Raw genomic sequence first — 19,725 nt, forward strand, 5'->3', positions numbered from 1 at the left:
ACTGGCATACTTTAATGATGACTCTTTAGTCACTATCAGGCCACCCCATCTCTGGGGCCCTATTTGGGGAGTCCTGAGATTCCCAAATAGGCATAATGAGCCCAGACATTGAATAAATCTCTCTCTCCATTGTTACTGGTCATTCCTATCAGGAACAACACAATAGACCCCTTTGTGGGCCTCCATAAGACCTTGCTCTCAACTTGGATCAATAATGATAGAGAATGTTCCATCCTCTGAAGGGAGAATGGACAATATACTCTGTGATACACCTGAGGAAGATGGGTCCTGATATTAGGACAGCTTGGAACTTTCCTACTTATAACCACAGAATGTGAGCTCTGATCTAAAGGGATGCAGAGGTCACATAGGCTTCTAAGCTGAATGTGGGCCCCAGATCACATCAAATCTATGGGGTTTACAATCAACAATATTTATACACCTTCCCCATATTTGAGAGCTACTCTCTTCCCTGATCCAGCATTCTGGTCCTTCTGCCAGCTATGACATCACCTCCCCCAGACAGTAATTAGGATCCACATACATATCAGATTTCAGGCTCAGGGAACAAAACAAACAAACAAACAAAATCACTACTATAGCCACAGGCCCTTTGGAATATAACTAAAACCTTCTGCATCCCACAATGACCTTGGGTCCATACTCGCAGAGGGTTAAGGAATAGGAAAGCTATCAGGGGAGGGGATGGGATACAGAGTTCTGGTGGTTGGAATTGTGTCAAGTTGAACCCCTCTTATCCTATGGTTTAGTCAGTGTTTCCTTTTTATAAATAAAAAAATTAAATTAAAAAAATAGAAAGTGTGCCATCTGGAATGGAACTAGACAGTCCTATGTATTAGGAAAGATCTCACCAGATTAAAGGAGGTGAGATGTTGACATCTCAGGCTTGGTGTCTCTAGAGACAGTCCTATGTGTTAGGAAAGATCTCACCAGATTAAAGGAGGTGAGATGTTGACATCTCAGGCTTGGTGTCTCTAGAGACAGTCCTATGTGTTAGGAAAGATCTCACCAGATTAAAGGAGGTGAGATGTTGACATCTCAGGCTTGGTGTCTCTAGAGACAGTCCACAACAGAAAGCAGTAACAACATGACTTGGCATGGTGGCACCAGCAGCATCAAATTAGTTGAGATCACCAGAGGTCATATAACAGATCAGGAGATGAGACATCAAGGAATATAAGCAAAGCCCCAAAAGCTCCCAGACAAGGAAAAATGTGGATTTTAAAGAGAAATTTCCGTTTTTTCCCTTTATTTGGGGGATTAATGGTTTACAGTCAACAATAAAATACAGTAGTTTGTACATGTGTAATATTTCTCTGTTTTCCATATAACAATTCAGCCCCCTCTAAGTCCTCCTCTGTCATCATGTTCCAGGACCTGAATCTTCCCCCTCACCCTACAGTCTTTGGTGCAATACACCAAACCCAGTTCAGGTTCTGCTTTTTTTTTTTTTTTTTCTTATTTTTCAACTTCTTTTTTATTGGTGATTTAATAATGATTGAAAATATTGTAGGATAAGAGGGGTACAATTCATACAGTTGTCACCACCAGAGTGCCATATCCCCACCCCCTCCAGTTTAAGCTTTCCTATTCTTTATCCCCCTGGGAGCATGGACCAATGGTCTTCTTGGGCACAGAAGGTGGGAGTCTGTCTTCTGCAATTGATTCTTTGCTGGACAGGGCCATTGACAGGTTGATATCTACAACCAGCCTATCTCTGCCTTTCCCTAGTGGAGTAGACCTCTGGGAAAGTGGGGTTCTAGGACACATTGGTGAAGTCATCTCCTGAGGGAAGGCAGGTTGGCATCATGGTAGTATTTTTCAACTTCTGAAGTTTCCTTTTTTTAAAAAATATTTATTTAATTATGAAAAAGAGAGAAGGGAGTAAAGAGAGAACCAGAGTATCGCTCTGTCACATGGACTGCCTGGAATAAAACTTAGACATCATACTTCACAGTCTACTATTTTATTCATTGTGCCAGCTTTTGGTCTGCCTAATACCATTCTTGTTTACTTTCTTTAGTGGGAAGTTGATTCTTATTGAGGTGCAAAACCAGCAAAGGAATCCTTTTTATAAAATACAATTGAATGAACTTCATTAATTTATAGTCACATTAGTTTTGCTATCTACAACATTACATATACCATGTTGTAATGAATATTCTCCTAAAACCAGTAATACCTACAAACATTTCCTTCACAATTGTCAATACAAATGCATCATTTATATGTATTATGAGATTTATATTATATTCTTCAATAGTAAAGCAAGAATAAATGACCAAAAAGAACTATAGTTTTGCATTTGTGTTATAGGTTTAATATCTGCATTTTTCATTTTGTATAACCTCTTTCCTACAGTAAAATATTTGTAGTGCCATATTTATTCTTTGTTACAATCAAGCAGTGCCCTAAAGGGGAAGATCAGTGTACAGATTATAAAAGACATAGAAACATAAAACAAGGCTGAAAGCTTTTATCATTCTGTCAATACCATCCTGTATCTCTAGACTCTGCTCATATGATGCCTTTTAAGTGTGAGTCCTTGTGAGAACTGAAATTGTTAACCTGTTCCTCCCTCTGTCTCTCCCACTTTTCTTCATCTCCCCCTCAATCCCTTTGTCTAATAGTCTGCATATCTATCTATCTATCTATCTATCACCATCTACTATGTATCGACCATCTATGCTGCAAAACTTCCTTTCTTTTCTTTTTCTATCTTTCTTTCTTTCTCCCTTTATTTCCTTCTTTCTTCCTTTATACTTTTTATTTTATTTTTTAAATTTTTTATTTATAAAAAGGAAACGTTGACAAAGCTATAGGATAAAAGGGGTACAGCTTCACATAGTTCCCACTACCAGAACTCTGTGTCTCACCCCCTCCTCTCATAGCTTTCCTATTCTTTAAACCTCTGTGAGTATGGACTAAAGGTCATTATGGGATGCAGAAAGTGGAAGGTCTGACTTCTGTAATTGCTTCCCCACTGAACATGGATGATGACAGCTCGATCCATACTCCTAGCCTGTCTCTCTCTTCCCCTAGTGGGGTGAGGCCTTGGGGAAGCAGGGCTCCAGGACATATTGGTGGGGTTGTCTGTCCAGGGAAGTCTGGTTGGCATCATGCTAGCAAATGGAACCTGGTGACTGAAAAGAGAGTTAACATATAAAGCCAAACAAGTTGTTAACTAACCATGAACCTAAAGGCTGGGATAGTGCAGGTGAAGAGTTGGGGGCGGGGGGTTTCCGTTTTATAGATAGCTAGTAGGCATATTTTAGTTATATTCCAAAGGGCCCATGACTTTACTAGTTTTTTTTTTTTCCCCTGAAATCTGATATGCAGTGGATCCAAGTTATTGTCTGGGGAGATAATGTCATGGATGGAAATAAAGACCAGAAAGCTAGATAAGGGAGGAGAGTAGCTCCCAAATATGAGAAAAGTGTACACATATTGTTGGCTGTAAACCCCATTGATTTGATCTGATCTGGGGCCCATATTCAGCTTAGGAGCCTATGTGACCTCTGCATCCCTGTAGATCTGAGTTCACTTTCTGTGGTCATGAGTAGGAAAGTTCCAAGCTGCCCCAATTTCAGAACCCTATGACCTTCCTTAGGTGGAGCATAGGGTCTGTTGTCCATCCTCCCTTCAGAGGATGGAACATTCTCTACCTTTGTTGATCCAAGTTGAGGGCAAGGTCCTATGGGGGCCCACAAAGGAGTCTGTTATGTTGTTCCTGATAGAGATGACTGGTAATATTGGGGAGAGTGATTTATTCAAGGCCAAGGCCTATCATGTCTGTTTGGGAATCTCAGGACTCCCCGAAATGGGCCCCAGCTAATGGGGTGGCCTGATAGTGACTAAAGAGTCACTGTTAAAGTATGCCAGTCTCTTGCCCTGATTCAGCTTTTGCAGTCCTTGCTTTGATGAGGTTAGCTTTGGAGTGAGTGAGGGAAGTTTAATCAGAAGTATCTAAGTAGACACTATTTCATTAGGAACTTTATACTGACTGACTGCAGACTATTGTGTACTTTTGCTTTCAGGTATGTATTTTGTCCTAATTTATGGATACATACAGAGAACATATGCTCTGTCTCACAGGGCCTGGTCTATATCTAGGTTTTGGGACTTTGTTAGGAAGTGAACCACCTGGAATGGAATTAGAGAATCCTATGAAAGGAAAGGTCTCACCCAAGTAATGAGGCTGAAGGGTTGATATTGCATGCTGAAGTCTCTGGACACAGTCAGAAGTGAAGCATACTGAGGTGGTACTCACTGCGTTGATTAGGTTGGGATCTGCGGATGCAATATCATTTGGTATGAATTGAGAGAAACATACAGGAAAGTGAGCCCCACCCTAGTGGTTCCATGGCTGGGGAAAATATAGGCTCTACAGTGGAACTGGGAGGTTCCTGCTGTCTGAGGGTTTAAGAAGGCACTAGATAGTTATTGCTATACTCACATTATTTGGCATTTGGGTTAACTTTGAAGTATCCCTTTGTTAGGATTTGCTGTATCATACACAGCATCACCATCATTTATGTTCTTTCACATTATTTGCATATAGCTGTGCCACTGGTTGCTTCTGTTCTCCCTGGTCTAGCTTTTAAGAGAGTCAGCATATTGCTCCCCACCTGCAGGGGCATCGGTTCACAGGTGGTGGAACAAGTCTGCAGGTGTCTTTTTCTCCCCCTCTCTCTCTTCCCCTCCTCTCTCAATTTCTCTTTGTCCTATTTAACAGTGACAACACCAATAACAACAACAATAATAACTACAACAACAATAAAAAGGGCAAAAAAAGGAAAATAAGTAAATAAAAATATAAAAAACAAAAAAAACATTAAAAAAAGAGAAAGTCAACATATCAAAGACTCTGCCTATGGTCTGTGCATTAAAAAGTTTGAGACATTCAATCAATTTTCCCCTCATATTAATTAAGTAGTGATTCATATGATTACAAATATGAGTGTACATAAACAACATTCCCACCACCAAAAGACTGTTTCACATCCCATCCATCCTCATCCACCTCCCTACCTAGTGAAGCCAAACTTCCACCCTCACCCTGAACCTGGAGATTTTTACTTTGGTGCCATGTTCCAAACTCAGTCAAATTCTGCTTTGAGTTCCCCTTCTTTATGATCCCACTCATAAAAAGAAGTTGAGAAAGAAGAACAGAAAGGGAAACTTTTTTCTTTTTTTTTTTAAATCAGAGCACTGCTCAGTTCTGGTCTGTAGCAGTTCTGGGGATTAAGACTGGGACTTTGGATGCTTCAGGCATGGGATTATGTTTCTGTAACCTTTGTGCTATCTCCTAGATCTCAAAGCTTTCATTAATGCAGTAGGAGCTGGGCCCCCAACCTGAGGGGCACATATGGCAAAACAGTGCACTGTCCAAGTGAGCTACTTTACTAGCTCTACTCTTTTTTTTTAATGAATTAATCCTGAATATTAGAATATACCTTCTGTATATTAATACATTAACCAAGGACAGATGTCATATAACTGTTCTAGAATATTTTTCTTTCCTCTAAAATGAAATTACATTCAAATGAAAAATACAAGTTTGCATGTTTTTGCTTAGTATTTCAAAATTTGTATTTATAATATTTCTGCTTATTTCTTCATATAAATGATTATAACTAAACACTTATAACTAAACATTTTCTGAATATATATAAAATTCATAGGGCTAATAACATAGAGCCAAAAAACAGTAACATTACATGGGGCAAAAGTCTTCAAATTTTAATAGTTTGTAATATATAGTCTCCAACAAATAGACTAAATATTGCTCTTTCTAAATATAGCTTTATACACAATAACTTGTGATAAAATAATCCCCATGTTATGCATTTCTTTTTTATTATGTATTTATAAAAAGGAGACATTAACAAAACCATAGGATAAGAGGGGTACAACTCCACACAATTTCTACAACCAGATCTCTGTATCCCATCCCCTCCCCTGATAGCTTTCCCATTCTCAATCCCTCTGTGAGTATGGACCCAAGGTCACTGTGAGATGCAAAAGGTGGAAGGTCTGACTTCTGTAATTGCTTCCCCAGGCGTTCACTGGTTGATCCATACTCCCAGTCTGCCTCTCTCTTTCCCTAGTAGGGTGGGGCTCTGGGGAAGCACAGCTCCAAGACACATTGGTGGGATTGTCTGTCCAGGGATGTCTGGTCGGCATCATGTTAGCATCTGGGATGTGGTGGTTGAAAAGAGAGTTAACATACAAAGTTCAAACTAATTGTTGAATCTAAAGGCTGGAATAGTGCAATGGACCTAAAGGCTAGAATAGTGCAAATGAAGTGTTGGAGGGTCCTCCATTTTGTAGATAGCTAGTAGGCATATTTTGGAATATAACTAAGATATGCCTACTAGCTATAATGTTATGCATTTCTTAGTGGGCATCTGAATAGTGCTTGGATATCTATCAAACAGGAGAAAGAGTAGCATGATAACAATAGTTTTTATTTAGGATAATTGTCGGGCTAGCTTCGTGGGTGGGAGAGAGACGACCAGGGACTCATGGCTGAGTGGTATGCAGTTCAGTCTTTATTCATGTGGAATGCAGCACAATCTAAGCTATCTCTAATCAAAATCTTGTCCTTATATATCCTGAGGCAAAAGAGTCAGGTCCGAAGAGGATGTAAGTAGGATAAGAGGTGGGGAGAAGGAAAAAGCATGCAAAACAGTAAGGATTAAACCAATGCCCTGGAGGCAGGGGGGTGCTTAGTTAACAGTGGTTATGTAAATAGAATACAGTGTTAAGCAGGGGGGATTAAACCGATGAAACAGAATGGGTCTTAGAAGAAGAATTTAGAAGCATAACAGCAGATAATCTTTTCTATATATTATATATGTATGTATTAAATATCTAATATTTCTATATCCAAATTTCCCTACCTAGGCTTTCTACAGCTCACATATAGGCCTTTGATTAATTTTATCTTATCTTTAAGTTACCTATTTTAATCCAGATTGTTTGCATCTTGGTCTTTTTTTAATAAATATTTATATTTTTATTTATTTATTTTCCCTTTTGTTGCCCTTGTTTTTTTTTAATGTTGTTGTAGTTATTATTGTTGTTATTGATGTCGTCATTGTTGGATAGGGCAGAGAGAAATGGAGAGAGGACGGGAAGACAAAGGGGGATAGAAAGATAGACACCTGCAGACCTGCTTCACTGCTTGTGAATTGACACCCCTGCAGATGGGAGCTGGGGGCTCGAACTGGAATCCTTAAGCTGGCCCTTGCACTTCGTGCTACCTGTGCTTAACCCACCCTGCTATCGCCCAACTCCCTATGTCTTGCTCTACTAACAGAGTATATATAGTACAATAGATTTTTTGCAAGGGAGTCGGGCTGTAGCGCAGCGGGTTAAGCGCAGGTGGCGCAAAGCACAAGGACCGGCATAAGGATCCCGGTTCAAACCCGGCTCCCCACCTGCAGGGGAGTCGCTTCACAGGCGGTGAAGCAGGTCTGCAAGTATCTATCTTTCTTTCCTCCTCTCTGTCTTCCCCTCCTCTCTCCATTTCTCTCTGTCCTATCCAACAACGACAACAACAATAATAACTACAACAATAAAACAACAAGGGCAACAAAAGGGAATAAATAAATAAGATAAATATTTAAAAAAAAGATTTTTTGCTCTGTTATTATCCAAAATTGCATTTTTAAAATTGTATTTATTTTTATTGCCACCAGGGTTATTGCTGGCACTCACTGCCTGCATACAAATCCACTCCTGGTGGCCATTTTTTCCCACTCTCCCTTTTTTATCCTCTTCTTTATTTGATAAGACAGACTTGATAGAAGTGGGGATGACAGAGAGGGAGAGAGACAGAGAGAAACCTGAAGTGTTTGCTTCACTGCTCATGAAGCTTCCCCCTGCAGGTGGGGATTGGAGGCTCAAACCCAGGTCCTAGTACCTAGTGGTGCATGTACTCAACTCAACTAGGTGTGCCACCACTGACCACCCTCCCCCCCACACACACATAAATTGCATTCTTAGACATGTACAAGTATTTGTGAGCCAGAAATTGTTTAATATTGCTTATATGCATTTTGTTTAAAGTAGTGAAAAAAAGAGAAAGAAAAAATAGGAAACAAGCTACATCTCAATTTTCAGGCCATTATAAAAAGTTTTAATGTTTGAGTCAATATAGAGAAGGAAAACAATTTTTTAATTGTAATGTGAAATATATAATTCAGTGTGTTTATATAATTTATATTTAAACCTGATTAAGCACTATCACTGCTAGTATAAAATCATTAAAAACTACAAAATAAACTTGCTACAAAAAAATTAAGAGCTATAATCTAAAATATCTACCTTTTTCTATTTTCATTATTTGAGATGATCAAATGGTTATAAAATTTATGAGGGATAAATTTTTCATATATTCTTTTGGAATACTGCCAAGCTCAGCTATCTATTTCCCTAAACGGGGATGAGTACAACTTTATTATAATTTTTGTCTTATAACATGATTGTATCTAGGTCATTATTTATGTCTTTTCTTACTATGCTTTTTAATTACATCATTCTTTCATGAGTTGGCTCAGTGGTAATTTAGTTTCTAGTTTGATCACAGCACCCCATGAGAGCAACAAGGAGAACTCCATGAATAGTATAGAAGTACTTTGTTCCCTATCTCGGCCTCCCTGTCAGTCTTTCTATATTACTTAATTTCTATACCCCACTCCACAAAATGAAAAAAGATGGGTAAACATGTGGCTCACTCTTAATGTCATGTGGGAGAGCCTGAATGTGACCTCTAGCACCACATAAAATTCTGTCACATTAAAATTAAAATCATTTCATTGATAGTTTATCATTTTCAATTTAGTTTGCTATGCATTTTTGATAGGTCCATAAATAAAAAATATATATGTGGGAGTCGGGCAGTTGCACAGTGGTTAAGCACAGGTGGCACAAAGCGCAAGGACCTGTGTAAAGGTCCCAGTTCAAGCCTCTGGCTCCCCATCTGCAGGGGAGTCACTTCACAGGCGGTGGAGCAGGTCTGCAGGCAACTATCTTTCTCTCCCCCTCTGTCTTCCCCATCTCCATTTCTCTCTGTCCTATCTGACAACGATGACATCAGTGGCAACAACAGTAATAACTATAACAATAAAACAACAAGGGCAACAAAAAGGGAAAATGAATAAATAAATATAAAATAAAATAAAAATAATTATAATGATTGACTTTAGAAATAGTGTGATATAATATAATTTTGTGGTATTTAATACATACATATATATATATATTCACTACACACATATGTATATATAGGTATGACATTCTATGAAAGTGTTTTAAGCATAATAAAACTGGAATTTATTCATTCATTTATTTATTTATTAGATAGAGACAAAGAGAAATTGAAAGGGAGGGAAAAATAGAAAGGAAGAGAGACAGAGAGACACTTGCAGCCCTGCTTCACTACTTGTGAAGTTTTCCCCCTGGCAGGTGGGGACCAGAGGCTTAACCCTGGGTCTCTGCACAATGTAGTATGAGTGCCTAGCCAGGTACACCACCACCTGGCTCCCAAACTGTGTAAATTTGTATCATTGATATCTCATATTTTTATCTGTCTTGTTTTCTTTTTCTTTAAGAACATAACGAGACATATTTGAGATGTTGCTTTCTGTTTATCGGCAGGTTATCCAAATAAATTTTGAAGAATTTGATCTGGAGATTGGCTATGATACATTGACAATTGGAGATGGGGGTGAAGTTGGAGATCCTAGGACAGTGCTTCAAGTGTAAGTTCTCAATGTCTTTATGAAATTTTACCCTTTAACAAAAATTCTTGATCCCTTTCACTATCATCAACAGAAACATCATATCTTTGTCATTATCGTCAACCTACATATCATATATGTGTGTATTTGTATTCATATATGTGTGTATATATATGTGTGTTAAATGTATTATTTAATGTGACTTTGTATATATGCTGTAAAGCTATGTGTGGCCTGTTTTTTATTTGGTTTTTTTTTTTTTTTTGAGAGAGAGAAAGACTACTGGTAGGGTGAGAGTAGACAGAGAGACACTAAAGCATCTTTCCATCATCCATGAAGCTCTCTTGATTCTGTCAGTGCTATTCCTGTGACATATCAGCCTCAAACCCAGGGACTTTCACATAGTAAAACACATGCTGTTCTGTATGAGTTACAGAGTATATTTCACCTACACACAATATTTAGAATCCATTGCATTATAGGAACCTGTTTGAAATGGAGGCCTAGGGTGAACCTTTGCCTCCACAGAGTTATAAATTACATGAAAAATAAAGCAAGTGTAAAATTGATCCCAGAAACTCTGTGGCCTGTACTAAAGCCTGGTGAGTGTTTCTCAGTTGTTGACACTAAGGTTAGACCTTCTCATAAAGATACCACATTATTTGTCATGTTGTTATTTGTTGTCCCAAGTCTTGTACTACTGCTTTTGTCAGCAAATTGTAGTATATTTGAGGGTTGCAACTAACCATAGTACGTTGAAAATTCTTCAGTAGTTTGACATTTGAATGAACAAACCACTCTAAGTTGAGCTGGCTAATGTAGACAAACTATGGTTATTAGTGTAAGTTAAAAGAATAAGCATATATTGGATGGAAGGGAAATTTAGAGTAAGGAACATGCTGATTACCCACTCTTTGAGCTATTCATTTCAATAGTCTACCTCCGTCTCATTCAGAACTGTTTCAAGGAGAGCATATTTTTTTCTGTGTTACGTATTTCAAAGATTTGGAATATAATTTTATTTCTGAATTTCCATCATAACTTTAAATTTGCATGTCAGGTTTTCTCAACCCAGTATTTGTCAAAGTGAGGTCTTTTGTATCTCAATTACATGATACACATTTGAAAATATACATGTATGATTCCCTGTATCTAGTTTGTTAAGCCCAACTTATTAGAGTTAGACCTAGCCTTTTATATCTAAGTATATTCACCATGTGATCTTCACTCACATCAAAATTTGAGAAGTGCTAAGATAAAACAACAACAACAAACAAACAGTTCTACATAAATGACTCCTGTAGATAATTGTTTGGGAATTTTTATGTAAATTAATTTATTATAATCTGATCTATTTTTCCTCTTTATCTTTCCATTTTCTTTTTAATTTTACAAGGAGTTCTCCACAGTGCGTAGAGTGAAATCCTTTTCTATTTAAACTAGCATCATATAAAATTTAAAGTGATTTTATATTAAGTCATCATTCTCTAATCAGAAGAACCCTTATGTAAACATGTCACTCCTTTCTTGTCTTCACATGTTTTGCTTAGAGGATTTCAATCCATCCTCATCTGAGCTCATTTGCTTCAAATTTCTAAATCTCTGTTAGTTTTAGGTTCCCATCATGTACAGTGCAGATGATGTCTCTGTTTCCTTTCATTTTGGAAGAGAAGAGTGAATATACTTTAAAATTAATTTCAGTGTCCTATATCCCATGACATAAGTAAAGTAGAAGATAATTGGGCAGAAGTAGATAGCATAATGTTTATGCAATGAGACTCATACTTGACGATCTGAAGCCCCAGATTCAATCCCCTGCACCACCATAAACCAGAGCTGAGTAGTACTCTGGCCAAGAAAAAGAGAGAGAGAGAGAGAGAGAGAGAGAGAGAGAGACCAAGTTAAATAAGTTATAACAGAATTCTTTTTAGTGTTGGTATTAGAGAAGATTATTTTATTTTATTAGTAATTTAGTAATGATTAATACCATTGTAACAGGGGTACTATCCCACACAGTTCCCACCAGAGTTTCATTTCCTGTCTCCTCCATTGGAAGCTTCCCTATATTTTTCTTCTTTTAATTTATTTATTTCTAAAATAGAAACACTGACAAGACCATAGGATAAGAGGGATCCAATTCCTACCACCAGAGCTCCATATCCCATCCCCTCCCATGATAGCTTTCCAATTCTTTAACTCCGTGGGAGTATAGACCCAGAGTCATTATGGGGTGCCGAAGGTGCAAGGTCTGGCTCCTGTAATTGCTTCCCCCCTGAACATGGGTGACGGCAGGTCGATCCATACTCCCAGTCTGCCTCTCTCTTTCCCTAGTGGGGTGAGGCTCTGGAGAAGCGAGGCTCAAGGACACATTGGTAGGGTCATCTGTCCAGGTAAGTCCGGTTGGCATCATGATAGCATCTGGAACTTGGTGGCTGAAAAAGTGTTAACATATAAAGCTATACAAATTGTTGATTAATCATGAACATAAAGGCTGGAATATTACAGATGAAGATTTGGGTTCTCTGTTTTGGAAATAGCTAGTAGGTCCATTTTATTTTTTAATTATTATTACTTATTTATGATCTATTAGAGACAGAGAAATTGAGAGGGGAGGGCGGAGAAGAAAGGGAGACAGACAGAGAGAGGCACTTGCATCCCTGCTTTACCATTTGTGAAGCTTCCCCCCTGCAGGTGGGGACCAGGGGCTTGAACGTGGGTCCGTGTGCACTGTAAGGTGTGTGCTCAACCAGATGCACCACCGCCTGGCCCCAGGTCTATTTTAATTCTATTCCAAAGGGCCCATGACTTTATTACTTTTTGCCTTAGCCTGACATTTGATGCATGTGGACCCAAGTTATTGTCTGGGGAGATGATGTTATGGCTGGAAAAGGGGCTAGAAAGCAGGATCAGGGAAGAAAGTAGCTCCCAAATATGGGAAAAGTATATAAATATTGTTGGCTGTAAACATCCTTTGATTTGATCTGGGGCCATATTCAGTATAGGAGCCTATATAACCACTACATCCCTATAGGTCTGGACTTGCATTCTGTGGTCATAAGTAGGAACAAAAAAAAAAAATGATTAAGTTAAATAAATAAGTTGTAACAGAATTTTTAAAAATATGATCCCAGAGTTATCTATGAGACCAAATACAGTACACATATTTAAGTAGAAAGTACCCTTACAACCTATGTGAAGAGTCAAATGGCATTAACTGTATTTTATAAACTTACCTCAGTTTTCTTCTGTTGCCAGTAAGAGAGTGAACAAAGTTATCTTTTTCTTCTTCTCACATTGCTGTCGTCTCTCTTGTATGGTAGGCCTATTTCACCACTTCTTATAACATTTCCTAAAAAGTTATATTAAGTTAGAAAAATCTATGCCTTCCATTTTCCATGCACATTTGTACGCCTTTAACTAGGAAATACATTTCACAAACTTAATTTCTCACTCACAAACAAAATTACGCTTTTCTGAAATTGTTCTTTTCTTCAAGTAAGCGTGACTGTGACAGGAGTTGTGTCCTGGGGCTGGTGAGAAACATAATATTTATGCAGAAAGACTTAACAACCAATCATACCAGGTTCAATCTGCAGTGACACCATAACTCAAAGTTGGGCTGAAACAGTATCTTCTTCCTGAATTTATTCAAATAAAAGCAAGACAACTGACTAATGCTTTCCTGAGCTCTAAAACTCTGTAACAAAGTCATTGAATTTGTATCCACCAAAGTACTTGCTATAAATTCTAGAGAATTTGAAGCATATTTTTTCCAATTGCTGTTGCTGTTATTGCTATCGTTGCTGCTGCTGTTGTTGTTGGATGGGACAGAGAAAAATAGAGATAGCAATGGGGAGATTGAGAGAGGGAGAGAAAGACACCTGCAGACTTGCTTCACTGCTTGTGAAGCTTCTGTTGATGAGATCACAATCTAGGCATTTGAAAACTTACTTATTAAATGCCTAAGAATTAAATGTCATAAATCAACTTGCATGCTATTAGGTATAAAACAGTCTGAAATAGTCAATCCTCCTACTTTGACAAATGTCCTTTTATAATGAACTAGAAGGAAGAGTTTGAACTTAGAATGTCAGAGGGTCTGGTGGGGGCATACCCAGTTAAAGGTACGGAGTACTAAGAGCAAGGACCTGAGCAAGGACTCTGCTTTGAGTCCTGGCTCCCCACCTGTAGTGGGGGGAACTCTGCTTTGAGTCCTGGCTCCCCTTCTTTTTTTTTTTTTTAATTTTTTTTTTTATTTAAGACAGGATTAATTAACAAAACCATACTCCCAGGCAGACTGGGAGTATGGACCGACCAGTCAACGCCCATGTTCAGCGAGGAAGCAATTACAGAAGCCAGACCTTCTACCTTCTGCAACCCTCAATGACCCTGGGTCCATGCTCCCAGAGGGATAGAGAATGGGAAAGCTATCGGGGGAGGGGGTGGGATATGGAGATTGGGTGGTGGGAATTGTGTGGAGTTGTACCCCTCCTACCCTATGGTTTTGTTAATTAATCCTGAAAGGATTAATTTCCCACCACCCAATTCCCACCACCCAATCTCCATATCCCACCCCCTCCCCCGATAGCTTTCCCATTCCTGTAGGAGGGATGCTTCACAAATGGCAAAGCAGGTCTACAGGTCTCTCTATTTCTTTCTCCCTCTCTGCCTCCCCCTTTCTATCTCTCAATTTCTCTCTGTCCTATCCAATAAATCATCAAAAATGGCCACCAGGAGCAATGAAATTGCAGGGTCATAGGGTAGCTCCATTTCTAGCCTTGTGAGAGTTCTCTTACATTCCCACCAGAAGTACAGGGGGGATTTCTTTCTCTCCTCCAACCTCTCCAGCATTTGTTGCTGCTACTTTTTCTGATGTATGACATTCTGACAGGAGTGATGTGGTATCTCATTGTTGTCTTTATTTGTATTTCTCTGACAAGAAATGACTTAAAGAATTTTGTTCATATGCTTATTGGACTTTTGGATCTCTTTGGTGAATATTCTGTTAATATCCTCTCCCCATTTTTGAAAGGGGTAATTTTTTCTTCTTTTTATTGCTGCTTAGTAAAACTACATTATAGAAAATAAAAGTTAAAGCCAAGTTAGCCAGGTATAGACAATTCAAGAAGAATGTATGTGGTATGTGACTTCCATGGGGAATTTTGAAGGTAATTCCCATCTTGTCAGGACCTAGATGTCCAGTCATTATGTCATCAATCCTACATACTTACAGTCTACCTCAATCCTCATGACCCTTTACTTAAGGAGGCATAATTCTCATTAGAAGTCAAAGGTATAGGCTTTGCCTTTGTTGAGCTTTTGCCCCACATCTTCCTTTCCATGACAAATAATAGATACTATCTTGTTTCAGGCCACAAGAACTAGGGTGAAGTTTACAGCTCATAACTTTCATAACTGCCCTTTCACAATAGGATGTTCAAAGCCATTCTCTGTATATAATGATTTCTTGGGCTCTTCATTACTTAATCCTTATTCCCCTCCTTCTTAATTTTTATTCTTTTCTCTTTTTTAAGCATAGAATCTTTTTTAACATTATTTTTTATTTATTATATAGAGTCAGCCAGAAATTGAGAGGGGAGGGGGAGATAGATAGATAGATAGAGAGAGAGAGAGAGAGAGAGAGAGACACCAAGAAGGAAAGAGTGCTGCATCACTGCTCTGCCATTTGTGAAATTTCCCCCCTGTAAGTGGGAACCAGGAACTTGAACCCAGGACCTCATACATAGTAATATTTATATCCTCCCAGGTGACCACCACTAGATCTTTTTTTTTTTCTATAAAGGCAAAATGTTTTTTCTATACACCTCTCAAAGTTCCTGCCTGGAGAGCTCTTAATTAACTTTTTAGATTAAATTTCAGCATATAAATTTGGAAATACACATGAGCCCTGGATATTTCAAAAATGTTCACTCATATCATGTCAAATAAAAGCAGTCAAACATACAGAAACAACTATCTCATGTGTACAAAGTTTTGATGTTTAATCATTCCAAAGATTTACTATCAGATAGTAATAAAGGCATGCACTTGAACTTCAGAATTACTTTAGGTTACAGTATGAAAACATTTTCTGTGACATTTTGATTACTAGAAAGACATTGTTAAATGTAGAGGGTATTTTGTTTCTATGGTATCAGGTACTTCTACATTATGACTACTTACTCCTCCATAATTCAAAGATATATATTATTTTCAGATATTGGGAAGAAGGTTAGAACACAAAGTTGTCCAAAGTAGGACATTACAATATATACATGGTCTGTGGCAGATTATTAGGAGAGATTAGCCACTGTTTCATTAAAACAACACAATTTAAATGAGATACCCAGAGTTGAAAGAACATAATTAAAAATAAGATCTCACAGTGACTCTTGTTACAAATTTTAGTAAAGAGTGAATCAGGGGACCAGGTGGTGGCATACCTGGTTGAGCGTATACACTACAGTGCTTAAGGTCCCAGTTCAAGCCCCTGGTCCCCACCTGCAGGGGAAAAGCTTCACAAGTGGTGAAGCAGGGCTGAAACTGTCTCGCTATCTCTTTCCTTCTCTATATCCCCCTCCCCTTTCAATTTCTCTCCGTTGCTATCCAATAATAAATAAATAAAAATAAAGTAAAAATAAAGTGAATCAGTTTTACTATTAAATATGAATGAACCCCAATTGTGTTGTAAATTGTAGGCCATCTGCTAAAGACTTTGCAAAGAGGAAAACCTCTTTTGTTTATTAAATTACAGATACAGCCCATCACATATTAATTATCATTATATAAAAAATCAGCTTTCCTATTTATTTATTTATTCCCTTTTGTTGCCCTTGTTGTTTTATTGTTGTAGTTATTATTGTTGTTATTGATGTCGTTGTTGGATAGGACAGAGAGAAATTGAGAGAGGAGGGGAAGACAGAGGGGGAGAGAAAGATAGACACCTGCACCTGCTTCACTGCTTGTGAAGAGACTCCCCTGCAGGTGGGGAACTGGGGACTTGAACCAGAATCCTTATGCCAGTCCTTGAGCTTTCCACCACATGCACTTAACCCGCTGTGCTACCGCCCAACTCCCAACTTTCCTATTTTTTATACTTCTCTTTTGTTGATAAGCAGGACGTCCTATTTTTGAACCAAGGATCTAGACTTTAACTTTCACGGAAATACGGTCAAAATTTACAAAGGTCCTTCATGTTCATATTTCAAATAGATGACCCTAAAATTTCTAAGGAAAACATTCTTAGTGTGTAAAAAAAAAAAACTATTTAAGGAATCTCTGATGACCAGGTGGTGGTGCACCTGATTGTTACAATGTGCAGGGTACTGGGTTGGAGCCCCCAGTCTCCACCTGCATGGGGAGAGCTTTGCGAGTGGTGAAGCAGGGCTGCAGATGTGTCTCTGCCTCTCTCCCTCTCTGTCTCCCTCTTCCCTTTCAATTTCTTTCTGTTTCTATCCAAGAAATAGATAAAGATGATTAATTTAAAAAAAAAAAGAAACCAAGCAACTACTGAAAAAAAAGATCTATACAGATCAATGTACATTATGTTTAATAAATACCTCTTTTTTATTTCTAAGATAGGTACAGAGAGCTACAGAGAGAATCTAAGAGACCACACACCAAAGCTTTCTTCAATTCTGACTGGAATATTTTAAAACTGGGTCCCACATTATTTAAGTGAGCTATGTTGCCTACTCTCATTTTATTGACTTATTTATTTAGTAAAATAATAAAGAGAAGCAGACTGCAGAGGGTATTCTTTCCTTTTTGGTACATGTCAAATACATAACCATTTAAGAATGAAATAATAGTTTTGAGTTATCTCTACTTCTGTTTTTAAATTCCTCTGGGAAGTTTATAGTTATTTTAGTGTAGAGTTAGAGTCACAATAAAATACAAACTATTTATTGAAGCATATGTCTGTAAAAGTAGAATAAATTTTGAAATTCAGGGGAGCTGGGCGGTAGCGCAGCGGGTTAAGCGCATGTGGCGCAAAGAGCAAGGACCGGAGAAAGGATCCCAGTTTGAGCCCCCGGCTCCCCACCTGCAGGGCAGTCGCTTCACAGGTGGTGAAGCAGGTCTGCAGGTGTCTGTCTTTCTCTCCCCACCTCTGTTTTCCCCTCCTCTCTCCATTTCTCTCTGTCCTATCCAACAACAATGACATCAACTACAACAATAAAACAATAAGGGCAACAAAAGGGAATAAATAAATAAATAAATTTGAAATTCATTAAAACATTAACATTGACGAATAACTTTTTAAATATACTATACAGATAATGACTAGTTAAAACAGACTATTTGCTAGCAATAGTCAAAATGATCTCTCTTTATGTGTTACCATAACAGCTTGCTATAGTGTTGATGGTCTTAAATCTCCATCAGTGATACACATTATTTTTATTGATTGGTCATACTTAGAAAGAAAGAATGTATGTCAATGCTGATTAAGTGATATCTTGTGCAGACTTGATCTGCAAAAAATTGATTGCTGTTTGTCTCTTAATTAGATCTTATTAGTAGCCATTATTAGTAGACGTTCTTCCAGTCAAACAAATTAACACAAAACATTTTACAACTTTAATGAAAGAGAAAAAAGACCCTAGGACTGATCCAACATAGGTGGTAACAAGAATCAAACTCAGGACCCCATACATGCATGTTCTGCCTTCTACCTGCAGAGTCACCTTCTTGGCCACAACACAGCTACAATTCATAACTTTTACGTTGGCTACAAACATTGTCTCATTTTTATGTAGTCAATAATTGGATTCCTAGAGTTGTGAGTCTAGACCTTGTCTGCAATGTTATGGAGATAATTATAGCAAACCAATTAAATGGTCAGAAAGGGTTATTTTATTTTTTAAAAATTCTTTATTATCTTTATTTATTGGATAGAGACAGCCAGAAATTGAGAGGGAAGGGGGGTGATAGAGAGGGAGAGAGAGACAGAAAGACACCTGCAGCACTGCTTCACCACTTGCAAAGCTTTTCCCCCTTCAGGTGGGGACCAGGGGCTTGAACCCAGGACCTTATGCATTGTAATAGGTGCACTCAACCAGATGTGCCACCACTCAGCCCCCTAAGGGTTATTTTAGACTATTGCATTGGAGTCAGAATTATTTAAACAGAGGTGAAGACTACTGAAATATGAGCAGGGAAGATAAACAGTATGGAAGGAGAGAAAATAAATTAAAATGCTGGAGGACCAGGTGGACCAGTGTTTGAGCCCTTGCTCTCCATTTGCAAAAGGTCTGCTTCATGAGTGGTAAAAGAGATCTGCAGGTGTTCATCTTTTCCTCTCCAACTCCCTGTCCTCTTTCAATTTGTCTTTGTTCTATGGAGAAAAAACAAGCAAACAAAAAACCAAACGAGGTGGGGGGAATGGCCACCAATAGCAGTGGATTCATAGTGTTGACACCAAGTTCCAGTGATAACCCTAGTTGTGGTGGTGGTGGTGGTGGTGGTTGGTGGTGGTAGTAGTAGTAATTCATTCATTCATTCATTCATTTATTAAAATTTTGCTGAACAAAACACAGGAGTTTTTAGTCACTGGGTTAGCTAGTTAAAAAGTAAACAGAGCTCTAGGTGGGGGACTTGTAATTTAAATGAACTATTTGTATTTGTTAACAGTTACTTATTAAATTTTGACTTCTACATTCCCAAAGACTCTGGGGAGAACTAGCTCCTTCAGTGATTGCATTACAAAGGAATAACTCTCTCTTACTAAGAAAGACAAATCTGGAATATATAATGAGGAAGAAAACTAAGCTAAAGGGAACTGTGAAGATGTCTTGACCACTCAGTACAATTTGAAGCTGTTTAGAAATAATGATAGTGGGACAACTTGCTGGGATCATAGACAGACAATTAGTAAAAACACGTTTGCTTTCTTTAAAAAAGTGATTCTAAAGTCAGCAGGTAACATTACTGTGACTAGAACTGTAAGTCTGTT

At 38.1% G+C, this 19,725-nt stretch overlaps 1 protein-coding gene across 1 annotated transcript in view; it reads left to right on the top strand.

Annotated features, from left to right (window-relative positions):
* The window catches only part of CSMD3 (CUB and Sushi multiple domains 3), a 1,712,448-nt gene that overhangs the window by 725,300 nt on the left and 967,423 nt on the right, over positions 1–19,725 (top strand). Inside the window, exon 12 of the mRNA XM_060195764.1 lies at positions 9,688–9,791. Coding sequence (XP_060051747.1) covers positions 9,688–9,791 — 104 coding nt within the window. The remainder of the gene's footprint in view (positions 1–9,687; positions 9,792–19,725) is intronic.

Source organism: Erinaceus europaeus, chromosome 1 (assembly GCF_950295315.1).
Source record: "Erinaceus europaeus chromosome 1, mEriEur2.1, whole genome shotgun sequence".
NCBI lineage: Eukaryota > Metazoa > Chordata > Mammalia > Eulipotyphla > Erinaceidae > Erinaceus > Erinaceus europaeus.